The following is a 22,667-nucleotide window of genomic DNA, read 5'->3' on the forward strand; positions in this document are numbered from 1 at the left end:
TAAGAAATTATATTTGCTGTCTGCTTTGATTTTTGCATTGTTACCCTTTCACTTATTGTTAACATATTATATAGTACTCATTTTTTTAAAAAGCACACTTAAAAACTGAACCACGAAAAATAGAAGATAAAAGGGGAAACAAAATTCCATATACATCCAACAATGCCTTCTCTGGTCAGGCAGAGTTAACTATCCTGATGAAAGAAGTGCAGGCCTACAATAGGAAAATCCAGCAAAAGATAAAAATATCAGTTTCCTTTGCTGTTGCAAATTGGATCCACAGTCTTTTCTCCCCAGTTTTCCATCGTTATTTCCTGAAGCAGAGTAAGTTACAGCAACCCACCCCCAGATAGGTTATTTGATTATCTTTAGCATGTGGAATCTGTTACTCTCATAATGCTTATCAGCTCTGGCACAAATTGAACACATTAATCACCAAAAAAAGGAGTCTGGAGAAGGATAGGAACGAGCAAGTTTCACTGATAATGGGAAAATGCTTTTTCAGGGCCACATAGCTAATATTAAGTTGAAAGTAAAAGACAATTTTTTTTTTTAAGAGAGAGTGATAACTATAATAACGGATAAGGAAAATGAATTTAAATGGATAGTAAGAGAATTGAGAGGCATCCACCCACTCAATCCTCAGGGGTGAATAGTATTTGGTAATTATTTTGATTCTAATGAAAAGAACAATAGACTCCATTTGGGATTTTTTTTTTAGAGGGCTGAAAAATATGAGCTCAAAGATTTGGATATTATCTTTACCCCGAGGAACGTGGATTTGTGCCTTCAAATGGTTAACGCTTATCTCCCTGCAGCTGGAAATCCAGCACAAATCAGAGCCTTTGAATGTTTAAAGAGAGCATCGAACTGAAACGCGGCAGGAGAAGGGGGCGAGCCGAGCTGTTCTTAGTGCCTGCCTGGTTCTTATCCCCGCATCCAGCCTGCAGAGGCAGGCTCAACCCCATCTATCACTGCACAGAATGAGCCCGAGGCTCTTCCCTGGGATCAAAAAAGGCCTTGTTTTGTTACCTTGCTATTATGCCTGGTAGCTGCTTGTCCATGAATTCCTGCATGCACTGGTGTTCCGTGGAATTGTTGAGAAACCTCCGAAAAGATTCAACATATCTGCCGTGGTCAGAAAACAAGCTCCTCATGGAAGATGCCATGTTTGGTTTTCTGAGAAAGACAGGGAGGGAAGGAAGCTTTAACTTCCCTCTTCCCTTCTTTCTCTTCCTAGTTCCTTCTTTTTCTTTTCACCCCCACCAGTCTCTATCAAAAAAAAAAAAAAAAAAAAAAAAAAAAAGTCTTTTGAATTTAACGAGCTGGCAAGGCTGGGTGTGTGAAGCTCATTTCTGAGTCAGTATTTGTACAGGACTTTGGACTTGGCCACTGAGACTTTAACCCCTGCACAGGTGTTTTAGAAGAAGTATTAGTAGGAAAGCAAAGCAGTAAACCTGCGGCTAAAACTTGTTTCAGAACTCCAGAAGTTCAGAAAGTCCGAAAAACAGACTACATTCAAATCACTTCCTGCTTTGGCAGCAGCTGCCCCTAGTGAAATTCCAAATGGGAATGTGGCTGCTTTAAAGGGCCAAAGGCCATAAACACAGGAGTAAAGCAGCCTGTGCTAAGGCTGTAAACCACTTCCGGAAATATACAGCTGCTGAATCTTTGACAAAAGATTGTCATCTGCCCCCAAGCTTTCTTGCCCTTCACTAGAACCTTAAACTTCTCTACTTCATTTCTTCATATGCTGATTGACTTGTGACTGGGGGCACGGGGGGGAGGCAGAAAATGAGGGACCAGAGAGAGGATGCTCAGGGAAAGCAGGCAGGCCACCGAAATTCTTCAATCCATAGGAAGTCTTTCCTAAGTGCTTCTGAACATGGACTTGCAGAAAAATAAGATTGGAATTTTGGAAGAACTTTTGGAGACCCAGTGGTGTCACCAATCAAAAGACACAAAGTATTTTGAGTATCCAGGCCTTTTACCTGGGAAATGGTGTGTAAAAAAAGCCACCCCTTATCCAACATGGGACGTTAATAATAGCGTCGAACTCCTGGAGGAGTTACGGCAGTTAAATGAGTTAATTCCTCTCGGAAGTGTGTCTGTCTAAACCATTCCCTTCTGTTGTGGTCTGTGCAGGTGGGTTGGAAGAAGTATTGGGGTGAAAAGAAACAAGAGTTTGTTGAGCATGGTGAGGTGGAGAGAAAGCAGAGTTTATTGAGATGAGACTCTGTAGGAGCAGTAGGACAACTTCCTGATAATCGGGGAGAGACAGCAATAAGCACATAGTCCTGTCTGTTTTTATAACCCTGGGAGAAGAGAGATCTCTCAATAACACCTGCTGACCTGCTCACTGGTTGGGGAAAGAGGGGTCTTCCGATACACTTGCAGGTTGGTTGGGGGTATGTAAGTTCCCAATAGAAGTCAGTGAGGAGTGAGCCACATAACTTTTCTAGCTGGGGGCAGGAATGAGTAGGCCAGGTTGCTCAAGGTGGGGAAAGGAGTCTTACAAATAGACAGGTGGGGTGATGATAAGGGTCTGGTAATTCTTGTCTTGGCCAGAGACTTTGAGTTCAGTCTCCTCCAAGGGGCCTTGAAGCCCAACAAATTCCTCTAATTCAGTTCCAAAGCTGCCCTCCAAGCATTCAGCACTCACCTCAACCCTTTCCTATAAGCAATTCATGGTGTCACTACTCTGAGAGCCAGTGCTTTTATTCTAGAGGAAATAGGAAGTCTGGAAAGGCAGATTAATGTGGGTGTAGCTTCTGATGCTGCCACTAATGAACTGTGTGATCTTGATTGAAACTTAAGCTTCAGTTTGCTCATCAGAAATGAGAACAATGTATTACCTCTCATAGTGTTGTGGGGAAAATTATGTAGATAACATTTAAAGCAATTGCTCTATGGATATTGAGAACTGAGCTTCACGTCATTTGCACATGTCACAAGATATTACTCTTCTCCGGATTTTTCCAATTGTTTAAAAATGTAAAGCTTATTCTTGGCTCATGGGCTGTGCAACATCAGGTGCTGACCTGGTCTGGCCGACAGGCCCTAGTTGGCTGACCCTAATCTAGCTCCTAGGTCTCCATAAATGGGTTATTTAGCTTCCATCTCTCTGCAGCTAGCTTGGCCTTCCTCATACTGACTCTTGCGGCTTTTAATTCATCTGTTACTATTTTCCACTCTTCTCTTTAGAACTCAATCCAAATCATTCACTCATGTATTCGTCTACCAAACAAATACTTAGTAAGGGTCTACTCTGTGCTATTCTGCTGAAAAGAAATAACCTTGACCTCTATCTTCCTACTAAAAAGCTACCTTGCACTCAAATCTTCACCTGAGGCTATCACCTGACTCACTTGTGGCATCTTTCCCAACAATTTGCTCTTCATGTTGCTTCATTAAAGATTTCCTTTCCATTTGCACTGCTTCCATGACACTAAAACTGAGCAGGGCCTTGTGGGGCTCTTGCTCACAAGCCTTTCTGTGTCCCCCATTTCTTGTTTTTAGGGAATAAGCTTCAGCCTCCTTGACCTTCCCTGAGTTCCAAAGGACAGGCTCAAACAGTTGCTAATCAGGGAAGTGTGGGGTGGCGGGGCCAGGGTGGGGGCCGCGAAATGCAGAGACCAGGGAGGAGCAGTGAAGAAACAATAGTGCAGCCTTGAGGCAGGGTCCTGGTTCCTCTTCAAGGAATATATAACAATATCTTTGAGTTCTTCTGCCCAACTAAAACCCCCAACAAATGAAAACCAGAGAGGAGGACCACGAGAACCAGTCCTGGGGCCACTAACCACCAACTCTGAAGAAGAATGAAAGCTTGCATCTACCCCATCTTTATGTGTCCTTGTCCTATTTTCTACTTCTTTTTTTTTTTTTTTTAATTTTTTTTTATTTTTTTTTTATTTTCCCACTGTACAGCAAGGGGGTCAGGTTATCCTTACATGTATACATTGCAATTACAGTTTTTTCCCCCACCCTTTCTTCTGTTGCAACATGAGTATCTAGACATAGTTCTCAATGCTATTCAGCAGGATCTCCTTGTAAATCTATTCTAGGTTGTGTCTGATAAGCCTATTTTCTACTTCTGAACTATAAAACCACTTCCTATTCTCTCCCAAAGGAGTGCACTGTCTTTAAGGCATCAGCCTGTTGTAGTCTCCTTTGCCTGGCAGAGAAATAAAGCTATTTTTTCCTCTTTCACCCAAAACTGTCTCCACATTTTTATTCAGCACTTGTGGACAGAGGCTGAGTTTTGCAGCAATACTTTGGGTCTGTCTGTCTGTCTCTCTTTTTCAACTGCAGTGCTGGTTTTCTCTCAGGCTTTCCTGCATTGGGAGTCATGCAGATCCTAGACAGTTTTTCTTTTTAAAAAACAAAACAAAACAAAAAAAAAAAAAACACTGCCAATTTCAGTTTCTGAAAGCAGAGTTTTGATAGCACTCCACTCCCCCCCAAACATTTACTATCTTCTCACTGTCTCTCTCTTGTTAAATCCAAGACAATCTCTGAACCCTCCCTCCCCACAATTATCAACACTTATGTTTCAGCTTTCTTTAGACTTGCCATTGCATCCCTGCAGACTGTAATGCTTACCTGTATGTGTCCCTGTGCTTTCCTCCCTCACAGCAGATCCTCCTATAATGTGCCTACTTGAGCAAAGGAAAGGGCAGGTTGGACATGTAAGTCTAGTCTATAAAATCCCCAGACCAGTGTTCTCATGAGAGTCTGTATTTAGCCAAATTCTGGCTCCCTAGAATTTCTACATAATACTCCTATCTCTGGTTGCTTAAATTAAACAGAATGATTCTAATTCCTTCTCCATATAACTAGCCCATTGAAAATTTTGAAGTTGGCTCCTGGGATAGCCCTACTCCCAAGTGTCTCTTCCATAGTTCTGTAATTCTTAGTCTATTTGGAGTGCTAAAACAAATATAATGTCTTACAAAACAAGCACTTATTTCTCAAGATTCTAGAGACTGGAAAGTCCAAGATCAAGGCTCCAGCAGATTCTGTCCAATGAGGGCTTGTTTCCTGGTTCTTAGTCAGAATCTCTCTCTCTTTTTTTGGCTATATCATGTATTTTCTTTTTGATTATTTTTAAGTTTTATTGAAGTATAGTTAATTCAAAGGCTGTGATAATTTCTGCTGTGCAAAAAAGTGACCCAGTGGTACATGTACATATATCCATTCTCTCTTATTATCACAGAATACCAGGTAGAGTTCTCTGTGCTCTACAGCACCTCCCTGTTGGAAAAGAACGAATCCAATTCACGAGGGCTCTTCCAAAGACCACCACTTCCAAATACCATCACACTGGGGTTAAAATGTCAATATATGATTTTGAGGGGTACACAAATATTTAATCCATAATAGTTCCTAATGATTTCCTTTGCAGTATATCTTATTTTGTAAAATATATAGCTTTATTTAATAGATCACATGGGTCTCCTCCTTTGGACAAACTCTAGTTTCTAAGAATTTCTTAAAAATTAGTTTTTGGAAATAAACACAGTAATCTTAAAGGCTACTTAACCAGTGCACAGTATTACTGTCCAGGGTTAGACTAAACTAGTGCTTTGCAACAATGTTCTGCCTAACCTAATTTATTTCAAATGTTACTAGCTGCTCTACCAAAAATTGGGTCAATATTTGACAAAAAATCTCCAATAACCTAGACAGTACTGTATTTAATAGCTTTCTCTGGACACTCATAATGTTCATAACAGGCTTAAGGTTTCCGAACCTTTGTCACATATGCTGTTGAAATGCAGATACACAAAGTCTATGGCATTTCTCAATTATTCTCTCAATTCCTCCAAGAAAAACAGAGGAAGTCTTGTTGCTTTCAGCATGACTTGCACTTGACTAAATGCTGGTTTTAGCAATCACAACTTCCTTTTAAAACTGCATATAGAATATCTGTTTCATAATGCATCTGGTATGTCTCTGGAGATTAAAACATCTAGCTGGCTGGTTGGACTTACTAAGTTTTGAGAATCCTCTTTTCTCCTCTTTTTTGAAGACTGGAGCAGATGGTCTAGCACACCTATCATTTGCCATGACTCCTGAAAGGTTATTGGCAATAGCACATTATTGGTTTTATGAATTACTTCAGTACATGGGGATGTGATTCTTCTAGGCCTTGAAAGATTGATAAGTTTAGACTTCTTAAATATTCTTTTACTTACTTTGGGCTTCTGTCCCCTGTAACCTATCACTTATTAGGCTATTACTGCGTCAAAGTACCATTCATACATTATCTCAGTTAATACTCCTAGCCCTCTGGGGATGGAACTTTTGCTATCATCAAGCAAGACTCAGAGCAGATAAGTTGTACAAGATCGTATAACTCATGAGAGAAGAGTCTGGATCCAAATTTATGTTATCGAACTCCATGGACCATTTTTCAAAAGTTACATCACATTACCTCTCACCAATTTGTACCTTTCCAAATGAAGATTATTCTCCATGTCAGAGAAAACTAGACCAAGGAAAAGTGGTATAATTCTGTACAAATCCTATCACCTATTAATGTAATACTCTCCTTACAAGGTCCAAAAAGCAAAGGGTTTCCCTTGTTGAGTCTTATTGCTCTGTGTGTGCTATACCAGAAAAGCAAATAAACACAAGAGAAGAAAAAACATTAGCAAAATTCTCAAGACCCGTTTTTATTGTACCAAGCACTCTGGCTATTTTATTCAACCTGGTATATAGTCTTCTGAACACTGTTCTTATTGAACTGGCTTCTTATCCTTAGTTATATGCCCCATAACATAACATATATGTATATGATAATATTGTTAATTTATCATAACCAAATAGTTAGAAGAGTTTCATTTTATTTTCTCTTGACAAGAAATGAGGAGGACTATGTTTTATACACATTGATTGGCTCACTTGGATGTGTTGGTTTATTTGACATTTAGCAAGCAGGTGACTCTACAGTGGTCTTGAAAGGAGGTTTGAAATCATAGTACATAAAATTTTAAAGCTCAATTAAACTGGCAATTTCAGGCAAATACAATATATATTAGGAATCTTAGCTTCAAAAGGATATTTGGCTAGGTTTCTCATGAGTATAGAGACAAGCCAAGAAGCAAGAGACCTAAGTGCTATACAAGCTTAACCTCTTACTAACCAAATGGCATCAGATAAATGATACAACCCTTCCAAGCTTCCTTCCCCCTGTCCCTGTTATGTGTAAATGTGGGGAGAGAAGGTGATTTAGATGATCTTTGACATTCCTTGATGTTCTGATTAGTCTTCATCTTTTAAAAAATATATTACTGTGGGCTTGTGAAACTAAAAATAGATTCATAGCTAATAGAGCCACTGTATCTAAAGACTACCTATAAGTGATAACCTGAAAATACTCTCTGGATAGGCAGCCCCTTGATGTTATATAAAATGGCATTGGCCGCGTTTTATCAATCTAAAGCGCTTAAGCTCACACAGGTGATAATATGACATATGTTTTGTTTTTAATGTCATAGTTGTTTCAATTGTGCCTTATTAACATAGAGTTTAGGAATTCCTATCATGGCTCAGTGGTAATAAACCTGACTAGTATCCATGAGGATGTATTCATGAGGCCAGATCCCTAGCCTCACTCAGTGGGTTAAGGATCTGGCATTGCCATGAGCTGCAGTGTAGGTTACAGTTATGACTTGGATCCCTCCATGCTGTAGTTGTGGTGTCGGCTGGCAGCTGCAGGTCTAATTCGACTTCTAGCCTGGCACCTTCCATATGTGGTAGGTATGGCTCTAGAAAAACCAAAAGAAAAAAAAAAAGGAGTTTTAATGATTTTGCCTTAGTTAACAACAACAACAACAAAAGGCTCCAAATATCCAGAGAGAAAACAAACCAAACAAAATAATGCAGAAGAAGTATTTGTTATCATTAGTTAGGAGGGAAGAAGGGTGAATGGGTTGAAAAATAATGTTAAAAGTAGTAGATAAGTAACTAGTAATATTCTAGAGATAAAATGCTTATGTGAACTATTTAAGGGGGGTAATGAGACAAGGCAAAGAGGAAACAGTCTGTGAACCTAATTCCTATTTAATATATCAAAAATTTAAAAGCTACCAGGAAAGGTCTAGATACTCTTCCAAAGACAGAGGTTGGTAAGTATTTAGAGCCTGGCAAATTATCAGGAACCAGACAGAAAAAAAGAGAGAGAGAAATAAAGAAGGAAGGAAGGAAAGAAGAAAGAGAAGGAGGGAGGGACAGAGGAAGGGAGGGTGGAAAGGAAAGGAAGGAAGGAAAGAGAGGGAGAAAGGAAGAAAGAGAGGTAGGGAAGAAGAAAGGAAGGAAGACATAAAATGCTAGAATTCATCAAATAACCTTTGTCTGAGTCTGTGATACAAATCATCTGTTACTGACTCAATGACCCTAAGGAGTAGGTCTAACATTGAATTAGGGATCTGGTGAAGGCTAAGAGTTCATGTAAGAGAAATTTTTATAAAGAAAGTGGTAGTAGTAAATAAACTTCTCTGGCATTTGATGCAGGCATGTGCTCAAGAATATGCTGGACCAAAACATCCTTCCATCTGGGACCTTGCTTGTGAATAATTCAGAGACTGAAAGGATACACATTTCTGTGGGGCCCAAGGATTACCTTTTAAAAAAAAATCAAAGTGTAGTTTACATATAATAAAATACATAAATCTTAAGTGTACATGTTGAGGAAGACTTATCCATAAATACATTTTAGGAGATTCACTCATTTCTACAATCAGTAGTACTGACTCTTCACCCCACCCCAGATAGCCACTGTTCTCATTTTTATCCCCATAGATTAGTTTTTCCTGTTCTTGAAATTCATATAGAAGCTCTACACAGAATATATTCTTTTCTGTCTGGCTTTTTCCACTCATCATCATCTTTTTTTTAAAATTCACCTATATTGGGGGGGGGGACATTAGCAATTTGTTCATTTTATTGCTAGACATTGTATAAGCATCTCATAATTTTTAAACCATTTTTTCTCTTAATGGACATTACTGTTTGGGACTATTATGAATAAAACTGGTAGAAACATTCTTGTACATGTCTTTTTTTGAGTGCAGCATATGGAGGTTCCCAGGCTAGGGGTCTAATGGGAACTACAACTACCAGCCTACGCTGCAGCCACAGCAACATGGGGTCCAAGCCGCATCTGAGATCTATACCACAGCTCATGTCAACGTCGGACCTTAACCCACTGAGCAAGGCTAGGGGTACAACCCACAACCTCATGGTTCATAGTCAGATTCTTTTCCTCTGTAGTATCATGGAAACTCCTTGTACATGTCTTTTGATGGATATAGGCACTTATTTTTGTTACCATGAGTAAAATGTCATAGGATAAGAAAATGTTTAGCTGTAGAAGGCATTGAAAAAAGTTTTGCAAATGTCCACCGTCAACAACAAAATACAAAGATATTAGTTTCTCTACATCCTTTCCAATCCTGGTATTCTTAGTCATCTTTGCTTTAACCCCTCTGGGGTATATAGCTGTATCTCTTTGTGGTTTTAATTTGCATTTTCCTCTGAGTAATGATTTTGAGTGCTTTCAAATGCTTGAGCCATAAAAGTTGCATACTATTTTATGAAGAACCTGTTAGAATCTTTTGTCTGTTCTTAAAACTGTGTTGTTTGCCTCTTTTCTTATTGATTTATATAAGACTTATTTATATATTCTAGATATTTTGTCATATATATGTATACACATGTGTATATGTCAACTTAAAAAAAATTCACAATCTAAAAGTTGAGAGTTTTGTTTTATTTGGGGGACTTTCTGAGGATTTCAAGCCCAGGAGACAAGACTTATATATCACTCTGGGGGACCGCTCTGTAGAGACAAGGGAGAGCCCAGGATATATAGGAGTTTTTGCAACAAAAACCATGTAGTTGGAACATCAAAATATTACTGTTTATTTATTTTTATTTTTTGTCTTTTTGTCTTTTTAGGGCCACACTTGTGGCATATGGAGGTTCCCAGGCTAGGGATCTAATCGGGGCTATAGCTGCTGGCCTATGCCATAGCCAAGCCATGTCGGTGACCTACACCATAACTTATGGCAATGCCGGATCCTTAAGCCACTGAGCAAGGCCAGGGATCAAACCCACAACCTCATGGTTCCTAGTCGGATTTGTTTCGGCTGCACCATGACTGGAACTCCAAAAGATTACTGTTATTTAAAGAAAACCAGATATCTCAAGTTAATGATTTAACATTTTTCTACATATGGAAAGGTGAAAAGTCTAGGCTCACTGAAATCATTCCTTTGATATATACCTGTTGACCTAAAAGATATGTACCACCTAAAAGTTGAGAGTTAAGTTTTATATAGGGTAAAATGAAGACTATAGCTCATGAAGCAGCATTTCAGATGGCTCTGAAAAACTGCTCCAAAGAGGTGGGGAGGGGGTTGGATGGGAAGGTCAGTATATATGTGATTTTGATGAAGGGGAAGGTACATGCAACCAAGCACGCATTTTTACAGAAGGTTACTGCTACTCATGAGGGACAGATGTGACCACGAATAGTGCTTTTCTAGATATTATGAAGAGATGCAAGACATGGGCTCATAAAATCTTCTTCTAAAAATATCTAACTATCTGAAGTTCTGTTCTGCCTGTTTTCCCAGCGCAGTGTCTCATTTCTGATATCCACCCTGATCTCCTTTCAGGGGGTGTTAAAGGTCAGCACCTGTGGTGGCTCATGATTTAATCCCTGTAGAGGCAGATGGCAAGTGCCAATCTCCAGTTCACAGATCTCCCTCACGGTCATAAGTTTGGCCATAATTTTGGGGTGAGGCATTTTATGACCATTTCATCCCATGGTGCTAGGAATGCTCATTCCCATGTGTGGCAAAGATTTTTTGTTGACAGGCCACTCAGTGTGCTATTACTGGACTAGGCCTTATTAACAGTAGCCAAAAGTCATCAGACCACCTGTCTTACTAGTCCGTTACGGTCCAGGAAAAATTCCCTCCTTTGCATCTTCCCATATCTAGAGTTACACTATTACAATCATTTATATGGTAAAGAACTATATATTTCATCATCTGATACCAGTTGCCTAGTCATCATCATTTTTGCTGGAGGATCAGTAACACATTTGGTAATGCAGGAAATAATAATCTCGCGAAGAAGGAAAAATATAAACAATAAAGCTAATAACATTAATAGAGTTATAAGTAAATATTTAAGCCAAGGGCTTTCGATGCCAAACCAGTTTTTTTTCCAGACTAGGGAGTGGGTCACTTAAAACAGCATAAAGACATCAGAATTCATTTGGCTAATATCCTGATTACTGTCATTTAAAGTCTGTTGGGTGAATTTTGTTAAGGCTTCAATATGGCTGATTGCCAGCTCCAATCCTATTGAGAGTACAAAAATAGCTGCTAAATTGTCTAACCAGCAGAATACGGGTCTCTTAACTGATTAGGCTCATACCATGGTGGATTGGTTGGAGTAATATTTAAATTGTTACATATATGGCCTTGAGTTTAAGGGAATCCTAGAGTATATCTTCCTATCCATTCCTGGTGGAAGGCAAGGCCATAAATTAGTACCACAAACCCACAGAATTCCATTAGGTGCAACCCAGTGAATCTCTGGTCATCTGATACAGTTTGTTCCATATCAGTCATTATCTTTAAGGGCAATATCATATAGGCCTTATTCATAAGGCACCCAATCTGATTTCCTAATGTTGCTAGGCTGATCATCCTTAGTATGATTTAATTGTTCCCAACATAGAGGAGCCATTAAACTTAAATGACCATAGCCTAGTGTTAAACACATAAATCTACCCCACAGTTGTGTGAGGTTCCCTTCTAATAAACAGGAAGTTACAGTTTTTGATTGAGACTTAGCTCATTGTTCTGAGTTTTGAGTGACCCTAAAAGAAAATCCGTATTTATGGTCAGAGTCAGAGCAGGTATTATTAATTGGCCAGGTGAGAAAACCCCACCTAGGAATAAAATAAATTTCCTAAAGGTGATCCAATCAGGGCCTTGAAGGGAGAAATCCACCAAAGTAATACAGAAGTACAAGACCCAGGTAATTGGATATAAACCCAATAATTAGACTGATTTTTAAAATTAGCATAGGATCATGCTCCTGATGGAAAAACATTTGATTCATATGAAAAAGTTCAAGAAGTCAAGAAAATTCTTCAAATTATCGTATGAGTCAGGTCCAGCATCTTAGGCCAGCTGTCTATGTCTGATGTCCTCTTCTCATCCTGGTGTAGTTTGTCCTCCATGTGAGCATTATTTAAAGATGATTTGGAGGTCATCATTCCTCTCAATAAACCAGTCTAGTACAGGGGCCCTTTTTAAAGTGGAAAATATGAATCAGTTCCCTTTAGTTTTGCTGCACAAGAGCTGGTTCAGAGTACCTGGTCAGAGTCTTTCCATTTGGCTTGAAAATGGTCCTTTAAATTATGTCTTTTACAGTATGAATAATCCCCTGGTTGTCGGTCCTGGGACATCTGATTGTTATCCAAAAATAGATTACTGAGATAAGTTTTAGAAACAAACTTAGATTGTCCTCTTAGAATCTCAACTAAACTTTGCAACGATAAAACATAATAGCAAAGAACTCTCCGGGAAGTGAGTTTTCGTGAATACAAGATCTCAGTTAACAGAGTTAGATTAATAGATTAAGAGGTGTCCATTGAAACATCTCTTTCTCTCTAAAACTACTCTCATTTTTACCAAATATTGCCAAACTAGGACTAATTTATTTGCAAATTATGACTGGTCTCAACAAACTTGGCCTGAGGACTTATATAAATACAGTTGATCATTCAGCCTCTCCTAAAGAAATGGCTTTGCCAGGACTTTTATAGGGAATCTCACACTGAGCTTTTAAAGGCTTCTCAGGGCTAGGAAAAGGCTTATCAGAGATTTTGCCTTATAGATTTAGGTGAATTCCTCCCTTTTCAAGGTCCCTAAAATACCTTGATATTCCCGTAGGCTACCTACAAGGTGGCCCTCCTAATTTATGCAAAAAAGCTGCCGAGAACCTAAGAGTTTCCAGTCTCTAGAGGAATCAGGTAGAGGGAAAAGAGAAATGTTTCATTTCTGCTTACAAACATGTAATTTACCAAGATATTGTAAATCATAATTAGATTGAGGGGAAGAGTTTCTTTATACCTGGAAAACATAGATTAAAAGCCAGTACTATTTCAGACAGAAACATAAACATTATAACCATATTCACCAGTTCACTCATTCTAATGTAACTAATTCTTTAACTGTTTTCGAAGCCATCAGATTTTCTTTTCTTTTTTTTCTTTTTCATCTTTTTAGGGCAGCACCCACAGCATATTGAGTTTCCCAGGCTAGGGGTTGAATCGGAGCTGTGGCCGCTGCCCTATGCCACAGCCACAGCAATGCCAAATCTGAGCCACATCTGTGACCTACACAACAGCTCACAGCAATGTCGGATTCTTAACTCATTGAGCGAGGCCAGGGATCAAACCTGCGTCCTCATGGATTCTAGTCCGGTTCATTAACTGCTGAGCCACAATGGGAACTCCCAGATTTTCCATTAGAATTCTTTAATTTCTTACCCAATTCAACATTATGGTCTGAAAGTCAGAAACTTGTATTTTTCAAAAAAGTCCTTTGTATAGATCTTCTTGAAGAGGAAGCATTTTTGCAAAGGCATCAGAGTAAAATCATTAACTGTCTATAATAACAAAAAGACATAGGTATATTTAAAATCTGATTACAATGCAATTGACAGAAAAACTTGGTTACTGCTGTGACATATAGCACTTTAAGATAATAGCTAGAATTATAGCATGATACCAGGACATATCCAAATTTCAAAAATTATCTAATTTCTAGACTGTGTATATTAATAATATTTATTCACACTACACAATCTGAGGAGACTATAAATTATAATTTGGTAATATTCTCCATGTATTTTAACATACCAAATAACTTTTTATTCCTCTGAAGTGCCTCAAGAGACCTATGAAGCATCCAAAACTTAGTCGAAGACAAAGTAACTTTAATTAGAATTCAATAAGAAGTTCATCAAATATATCAGTTTTTAGGGAGTTCCCATTGTGGCACATTGGAAATGAATATGACTGTGATCCATGAGGGTGTGGATTCCATCCTGAGCTTACTCATTGGGTCAGGATCTGGCATTGCCATGAGCTTTGGTGTAGGTCACAGATGTGGCTTGGAACCCATGTTGCTGGTTGCTGTGGCTGTGGCTGTGGCTGGCAGCTGTAGCTCTGATTCAGTCTCTATCCTGGGAACTTCCATATGCTGTGGGTGTAGCCCTAAAAAGCAATATATATATATATATATATATATATATATATATATATAAGCTTTTTAAAAAAGCATTTGTTCAATAGAATCATAGGTCACTGTGGATAATACTTTTCCCTTAACCAATGTTGCGATAGATCTTAAAAACAAACACAGATCATTTAAAGGCAAAGAACTTCATATAATCTGTTGTCAAAGTAACATTCCAAGAAAACTTTGCTGTCATAACAGAAAGCCCACATTCAAGTTTTGCCAGATTACTTTTAAAATTAATTTCCTCAATTAAATTATTCTAAACTTAAGTCAGTCCTGACCATGCACAAAACTCTTTTCACTTTCTGTATCCATATTAGTCTGTACCTTATTTTTCTACCCAATGCAACAAACTGTAAGACAGACTTTCTTTCCCTTAATAAAATGAAATTTCATTTCTCATACCTTATTTACTGAAAACAGACATCCTACTTTCCTTAAGCAACCATGATGTGTTCTACACCAGCACTCTGTAGATTGGGAAACATAAATACCAATAATTTCTAAAAGCATGTGCGTTCTTATAGAGAATATCTCAGACTGGCACCAAACATATACATCAACAGTCCTAAATACCTTTAGTTTATCTGTTTAGTAATGTCTTAGTTTCTTATTTTATTTAGGAATGGCCCAGCTGTTCAATAAACATTCATCACTGAGCTTAATTTAGCACAGCTCTAAAATTTAAGTTGTCAAGTATCTGGAGAAATCTTAAGTAGACATTCCTAATATATATAATTACTCCTTAAATATTCACCCAAAAGTTCTTATCTTTACCTGTAAAAATTTCATTATACTAAGTTGCTTTTCTTGCTGGCAATTTTGCAACAGGTTTTACAATAAGGTTTTGTAACAAGACCTTATTTAACTACTAGTAAACTTAGGTACAATAAAGGTATTATACTTAATACTGATGACTCTAAAGACATGTCTATATTAATTATAACAACAAACTCTAACTTTAATACCAGATATTAATTTAATACTGAATATTTCTCAGTTCACATATAAATAGTCACAACCAGAGATCTCATCGATACATTTTCTAAGCTTAGCAATGAATCAGATATTGCAATATAAAACCCACTAGTTTATAAATAACAGCTGGAATAAATTTTAAAAATACGTCTTTCACCATTTTCCCCCCTCAGTCTCAGGAATTAGAGATGGTCTAGATGAGATAAGTGTTCCCGAGAGTCCTGGTTTTAAGGCTCAGGGAGAGGAAGAAAGTTCTGCTTGTAGGACTTATTCCCTCCAGGTCAGAATTCTGAAAAGATTTTTTTTTTTTCAAGCTAGCTTTCTCTAATAACTGCATATACCATAAAAGAGCCCATTTTTGCTATTTTGGGGGCATTTTTTTCCTTTAATACCCAATTAAGTAGATACTTGCAAGTATAAGTTTTTTATGTACCTAAATCTGACTGAGAATTTAGTTGGAGGCTGGTTTCCTGACACACATAGTTTCTCTGTTAGAGAGACTCTATTTCCCATTTAAAGTTGAATTCATCAGGAGTAAAATTTACTAATGAAATTGTGTGGTGGGCCAGCATGCTGCTTGAGCACTTAACTCCTCTAGGTTTTTGCCCAGAGTTGTTTCAGTCCCCTCTTATGTGTCTCAGATCTCCCAGTAGCATATAGAACAATATGGGTGCTCAGATCGCCAAATGGTATTCCTTGTTTGAATCCCCAGTTGAGCAGATTTTAATTAATGAGTGGGTTTTCCTATAGAAACACTGCATGGCATGAGGACTTGGCCTCCACCACTCTCTAAGTTTCTCAGTTGCCTGAGAAAGCTGTAACCATCCAGGAGGAGTTTTTGTCCCCTTTCTTCAGATCAAATGCTTTTATGTAATTTCTTCACTTTTATCCCAATAAATTTGATTAAGGCAGCCAAATTGAGGAAATGTGTCAGATCAGCCTCTTACCTAACCACTCAGCCCATCCAGTCTCTTTCAACTGCAGTATCTTTCAACCAAGCCCCCCTTCGTATCTTTCATCTAGGGGGTATTCCCTGATATCTTTCAACCAGACACCCTCCCTCATTTCAACTGAGGGGACAGGTACCTGTTACACAGCACCAAACAAAACTTAAGATCATCAGCCAATACGGGAGATCCAAGATCCTGGAGAGACCCAAGTTCATCTGGGCTCCCTGATGAGGCAGATGGGCACAAGGGTCTCTGTTGGTACCAAGGTTCTGGCTCCTCATAGAGTTCAGGTGAAGGAGAGAAGTCTGCTCTGGGTCCCCTCATGGCCACCAAAACTGTTAACTTAAAAAAATATGCAAACCTACAATTTGAGAGTTAAGTTTTATTTGGGGAAAAATGAGGACTATAGCTCAGGAGGCATCATTTCAGACAGCTGCGAAATACTGCTCCAAAGAGGTAGGGGGAAAAGTCAGTATATATGTGATTTTGGTGAAGGGGGAGGTACATGCAGCCAAGCACACATTTTACAGAAGGCGGCTGCTCGTCTCATGAAGCTGGTCATGCAAAGCGGACATCACCATGAAGGATTTTAGTGTTTTTCTAGATATGAGGAGATTCAAGAAATGGACTCATAAAATCTTCTCCTAAAAATATTCAGCTCCCTGAAGACCTATTTTGCCGGCTTTCCCAGAGCACAGGGTGCCTCATTTCTGATCTCCACCCTGAACTCCTTTCAAGGGATATTGAGGGTTGGCAGCTGTGGTGGCTCATGATTCAATCCTTGTAGAGGCAGATGGCAAGTGTCAATCTCCAATTCACATACCTCAGCTCTCTGGGGCCAGAATCCTATTTTCTCATCTTGAGTCTCTCCAGGGTGCACTGTTGGAAGTGGTTTCAGTGGCTGAGGACTTTGCAGTGGGCAGCTCATTTGTCTCCATCCTGAGTTCCCTCAGGGCTCATCATCCTGTCAGCTGTGATGTGATGGCTTGATGGTTGCAACATTCTTTGTTTTCTAATATGGCAGGCAATATTTTTAATTTATATATATATAAATATCTCTAGTTTGTTATGTACCATTCATTTTTTGACGATATCTCTCAAGGAATAGAGATTCACTCACTTATATTTTAAATCCTGACTTCATCTGAAAATACATGCATTTAACATAACCGAGTCAACTAAAACTACCCACATGCCTTTTATTATGTTTGGTGTGGCGGAGCTGATTATTAGAGTTTCAGGAATCTTGTGAGGTGGTTGACATCACATCAGTAGCTTGAAAGAAGCATTAAAGAAATGCTTACATTATGGAAATTGGTAAACACAATGGAACAAGACTTTTTTTTTTCCTGGAGGGTGGATTATTAAACAGTTACCAGCACACCACTGCTTTTAGCTCTGTGATTATTTCCAAAGCAGCTGTGATGAACCTTGTGATAAACTGGCTAAGTTGTGGTTGTCCAGCAGAGGCCTCCTTTCTCCAGTCTCCAGCATGAACTTCCTGATGAGCTTGACCAATCAAACTCTAGAAGAGGTAGTAACATCTCTCAGCATCTCTTAATTAATTGGTTGTACTTCACTGTGGTCTAGACATAGCTCCTAGGTCTGACACTAACTAGTAAGATGTTAGGTAGTTTATTTATGTTCCCCGAGCCTTATTTATTTGTCCATGAGATAGGAATAAAAATATCAACCACATAATATTTGGGAAGATTAGGGAGTTCTCTTTGTGGCTCAGCAGGTTAAGAACCCAACTATTATCCATGAGGATGCGGTTTGATCCCTGGCCTTGCTCAGTGGGTTAAGGATCTGACATTGCCAAAACTGTGGCGTAGGTCACAGATGTGGCTCCAATTCAACCCCTAGCCTGGGAACTTCCATATGCTGTGGGTGTGGCCCTAAAAAGACAAAAAATTAAATAAATAAATTTATCATTATAAAAATGTAATAATATGTGTTAGGATTAAATGAAATATTGTATAAAAGTGTTTGGCATAGTGTCTAACACTTAGTACTCCCTTTGGTGTGAGACAGGCTTCTCTACTCTTCATGTTCTTCTTTTAGAGGATGAGGACAATGATGAGATTCAAGTCCAAATGGCAGAATCTATGTCAAGTGGTCCAGGGGGAATTTTTAATTCTTGGCACTAATTGTAAAAATACTAGAAGAGCTGAAAGGGCCAACAGTGATGGTGAGGCAACCCACCAGGAAGCTCCTGCTACCTGTAGGGCTCGAGGGATGCAGGGGTAACATGGTGTTACTGATGCCCTGGAACCTGGGCTGCATAGTGAGAGTTAGAACAGTAGAGTGGACACAGCCCCTCTTGGAGATGCTGCCTGAAATCACAGGAAATGGGCAGAAATATCCAGTGTCTCCCCTCTTCCTACCTTCTCCTCTTTGTCACCTTCCCTCTTTACTAAAACTAGCTGAAAACCAGTTGGCAAGAAAACTTGGATGATGTAACTGCAGGATTCTACCCACTTCAGTATTGCAGAGAGCAAGGGAAAACCAGAAATGGATCTGACAGCAAACAGGCAATAAGCAGCATAAATGCCTACTAGATTAATTTGTTGTGAGAGTTAATTTTTTTTAAAGAAACATATAAAGAAAAATACCTAGAACATATTAAATGCTCAATGAATGCCAGGTAATCATGGTAAAATAGTGAAAATGAAAACTATTTTAATTGTCTTATGCTATTATTATAGCTAGTATGATATTACATATGTTATATGTTATATGATATTATTATACTTATTATCATAGCTACAGGGTCAGAAGAAGGCTAGTGTTCATAAAATCTTGATAAGGAGCTGAGATGGTCTACTTGGATCATTAATTCTCTCAGGTAATCAGGAAGTTGGATTTGATTTAGGAGGAGGGTATTTGGTTGATATTTCTTGGGCATCTATCAGGGTTCAATAAGCTCATCAGAGAGAGCCATCAGTGGACACCTGGAACTCTTCTAGCCTCTGAATATTTCAGAGCTGGCCAGGAGCAGGATTAGTAAGTCCCTTTCTTCTCTGGCACTCAGATGCGGTGATTCAGTAGAGCAGTGTGTGACCCCTGGTTCTACTTTTTCTTTTCTTTTTGTTTTTAAAATTAAAGTATGGTAGATTTACAATGTTGTACCAATCTCTGCTGTATAGCAAAGAGACTCAATTACATACACACATAAATATATATGTATATTCTTTTTAAAAATATATTACTTTCCATCATGGTCTACCCCAGGAGATTGGATATTCCCTGAACTAATCGGTAGGACCTTGTTTATCCATTCTAACTCAATTTACGAGTCCCTTTGAGACTTTGAGCATAGTTGGGCTTGAGTTTCTTGACATGTAAAGCTCTTGATCTTGGCATCTACTTCCAGTTCTAAAATTTTAAGATTATTTGGGTTTAAACCTTTTATTCAGAGATATGGCTGAGATTTCAGGTGGGAAGCAGGAACCCCCTTCTCAGAAATTTGGCACTCTGTATGCCTCCTTCTGACTCTTTGGTGCTTCTCCTTCCCTTAATTCAAAGCTCTTTTCCATTTTTAAGCATGAATACATCATCATGCAGTCATTATTTGGAGAACATAAGGAGGTTATAGTAATTACCCATATGCTCCCAGGCAGTATAAAATAATTAAGACCTGTTTATCAATATGGCTACTTAAAAACAGAAAGCATGTATATATAGCAAAGTCTGTTTTTAGTATTTCTTACATAGGCCTCTGAGAGTCATCAATATGGGACCTGAATATTCTGTAATCAGACATTATACATGGAGTGTCAGCCAGTTGAAGTAGCTCAAAGATAGCCTCCCATAAACACAATTGCTGTTACATTTCAGAGTTATCAATTATGAGGGCATTTTGTACAGTCAAGTGAAATCTGCAGTCAATGAATGCATGATTAAAGGAAGAGGCATTGGGTTTACAAAGTGCATATGAAAACTCTCTGTTCTGCTGGTCCAGAGAAATATTTCCACCTGGTATAGTTCTAGCAGCGATGAAATTCAGATCAGGGCAAAGTTGCTGAAAGTATGTGGAATTACCTCAGTCACTTACAAAAATTTGCTTTGGGGAAATCTGAATGCATAAGTGGGCTATCTTGCCTCTGAAATGTCATACCACGCCCCCTTATTCCCCTCCCACAAGAAAAAAGATCACAGTGATTTTTGCCTTCAACAAATACCTGCTCTGTTTTACAGTCTGCCGTTAATTTGGAAGCTGAAGGAAACACTGGTTAAAATTTCAAAGTTGATTAAAACTTTTCACAGAATTTGGCCCTTCACTAGTTGGATAAACATTGAAAAGCCCACCTGTTTTTCATAAGACTGCTACTGGAATCATTTTCTTAAGGTTCATTTTATCACGTTTTTATCTCCAGTCTGGATAAGAAATGAATGCATATTGGAATTTAATTTGTGTAGGGAATTCACTTTGTTTAATTTGGTTTTAAAATACTAACTGTAATCCAGTATTGAGAAGAGATAGCTCAAACTCCTTAATAGCCTTATCCAGAGAGCTTTTTTCTTAGTGAAAATGGAGGCAGAAGGGGAGATAGATATTGATGATATTCAAGCAAATAATTTTAGAGAACACATGGAATGAACCAAAATTATGTATAAAAACTCAAATTGGAATTCAAAGCAAGGTCTCGGTGAATATGGGGCCCTGCACACTGCTGCTGGATGGCAGACAGAGAGAAGAATAAATGAGCTCTAGCTTTTGAGAAACTTAATTAAAAGTTATATCAAACCTGGGATTCTCCTGAAAGAATGTGTACTTTCTTTAATAAAGGCTGTTTCTCATTGAGAAGCAATTCTAATTTTATACCAGGTTTGCAATTCTGTGCTGAAAATGGTCTTCCTATGAGGTCTTGTTCATTTTTTCCAAACACAATATATCCCCATCCCCAAGACCTTCTTCTGGCACCCAGACAAGAGATTGTTTGCCAAAACAATGATAAGAATGTTTGGAAGACAATAAATAGCTCTTCTTGGAACTTTATTACTGTGAGCTACAGTACAACCAAAAATCCAGACCAAGAGCAATGCTGAGGTAAGAATGAAACCACATTCACCACCCAGATGGGAAATTTTTGTGTCCACATTTAAAATTCTGATAGAGCCAGAGAATCAATCATGGTGGCAAAGGGTTAGAGGTCAGGGGGAGGATTGGACAATAAAAGAACAGCAAGAGGGGGTATTGTGTGATGGGAGTATTTTGTATCCTGAGGGTGGTTGTGGAATTTGTCAAGACTTCTAGAATTGTACGCCAGAAAATAGGACACTTTACTGTATGTAAATTTAAAAATATATAAACAGGCAAATATGGTCAACTTTGATGTTTTTTAAGTGTGTCATTTTAGCTTTATGTTACATGAGTCCATCAATATACTTGACATTTTATTGCTACTTCTCTGCCTTCCTAATTACAATTTCAAAGGCACCCTCCCTCCCACCTCTCCTCAGTTTCCCTTCTTCCTCAGGGCTTGCTGTGATTTCCTGATTTCTCTTCTTTTACAAAACAAAACAAAACAAAACAAAACAAACCACCAGGATTTCAAATTAATGGTGATGATGAAAAGAATTCAGACCTGGGAAAGACCATTTTGATGGCACAGAAAATGTGCTGATGGAAAAGCACCTTTCCAAAAGCCCCCAAGGGAGCTCCTTTTTCCACCCTGCAAGGGGGTAGGGGGATAAGGAAGGAATGAAGGAGAGGACGATGTGATAGTCCTACCTTATATTTGTAAAGTATGTTATAGTTTACAATAGTCTTTTTAAAATTTTTTTATTGTTATTTCCCCAATACATTTTTTTTTCCTACTGGACAGCATGGTGACCCAGTTACACATACATGTATACATTCTATTTTCGCACATTATCAGAGGTGACTAGACATAGTTCTCATTAATAAGCCTATGCATAACAATGCTGGAGGGGTTGTGGAGAAAAGGGAACCCTCCTGCACTGTTGGTGGGAATGTAATCTGGTACAACCACTAGGGAGAACAGTATGGAGATACCTTAGAAAAGTATGCATAGAACTACCATATGACCCAGCACCCCCACTCTTGGGCATATATCTGGACAAAACTCTCCTTAAAAAAAGTTACAATAGTCTTATATTAGCTGCTTAAATATTCCATCCATTTGCTCCTGTAGGTAGAGGTCATCGCCCCCATCTTACAGAAGGAAATGATGTCCCAGAACAGTGGCCTGTGGTCACAAAGCTAGTGGGTGAAAAAGCTTGTGTTTGAGCAAGGATGACTGTGTTGAAAGAAGTAAGAACAGATAACATAGGAGTTGTGAGGTCCACTTTTATTTGGAGACTGTAGTTCCTGGAGACACCCTCTCAAATAGCTCTGAGGGACTGCTCTGAAGAGGTCAGGGGAGAGGTCACTCTA

General features: G+C 38.6%; 2 protein-coding genes and 1 long non-coding RNA gene across 10 annotated transcripts in view; 1 reads left to right on the forward strand and 2 right to left on the reverse strand.

Annotated features, from left to right (window-relative positions):
• HNMT (histamine N-methyltransferase) overlaps window positions 1–1,181 on the reverse strand; it is a 35,007-nt gene extending 33,826 nt beyond the window's left edge. For both annotated transcript variants that reach the window (XM_084998189.1, NM_001244561.1), the window contains exon 1: window positions 1,033–1,181. Coding sequence is in view for 1 of the 2 variants with exons in the window: in NM_001244561.1 (NP_001231490.1) it covers window positions 1,033–1,169 (137 nt within the window). In the remaining variant the exon portion in view is untranslated. The remainder of the gene's footprint in view (window positions 1–1,032) is intronic.
• The window catches only part of LOC106506183 (uncharacterized), a 777,071-nt gene that overhangs the window by 559,309 nt on the left and 195,095 nt on the right, over window positions 1–22,667 (forward strand). The gene's annotated exons all lie outside the window — the stretch shown is intronic.
• On the reverse strand, window positions 6,903–14,910 carry LOC146395763 (uncharacterized). The gene is made up of 3 exons (XR_014830579.1): window positions 14,742–14,910; window positions 13,583–13,701; window positions 6,903–12,336 (listed from the first exon to the last, which is right to left on the reverse strand). It is a non-coding gene; the product is annotated as an uncharacterized LOC146395763 (long non-coding RNA).

This window comes from Sus scrofa, chromosome 15 (genome assembly GCF_054392235.1).
Source record: "Sus scrofa isolate SSC_HxYL_T2T_F1_AM1 chromosome 15, Sscrofa_HxYL_maternal_Yorkshire_Landrace_v2.0, whole genome shotgun sequence".
Taxonomy (NCBI): domain Eukaryota; kingdom Metazoa; phylum Chordata; class Mammalia; order Artiodactyla; family Suidae; genus Sus; species Sus scrofa.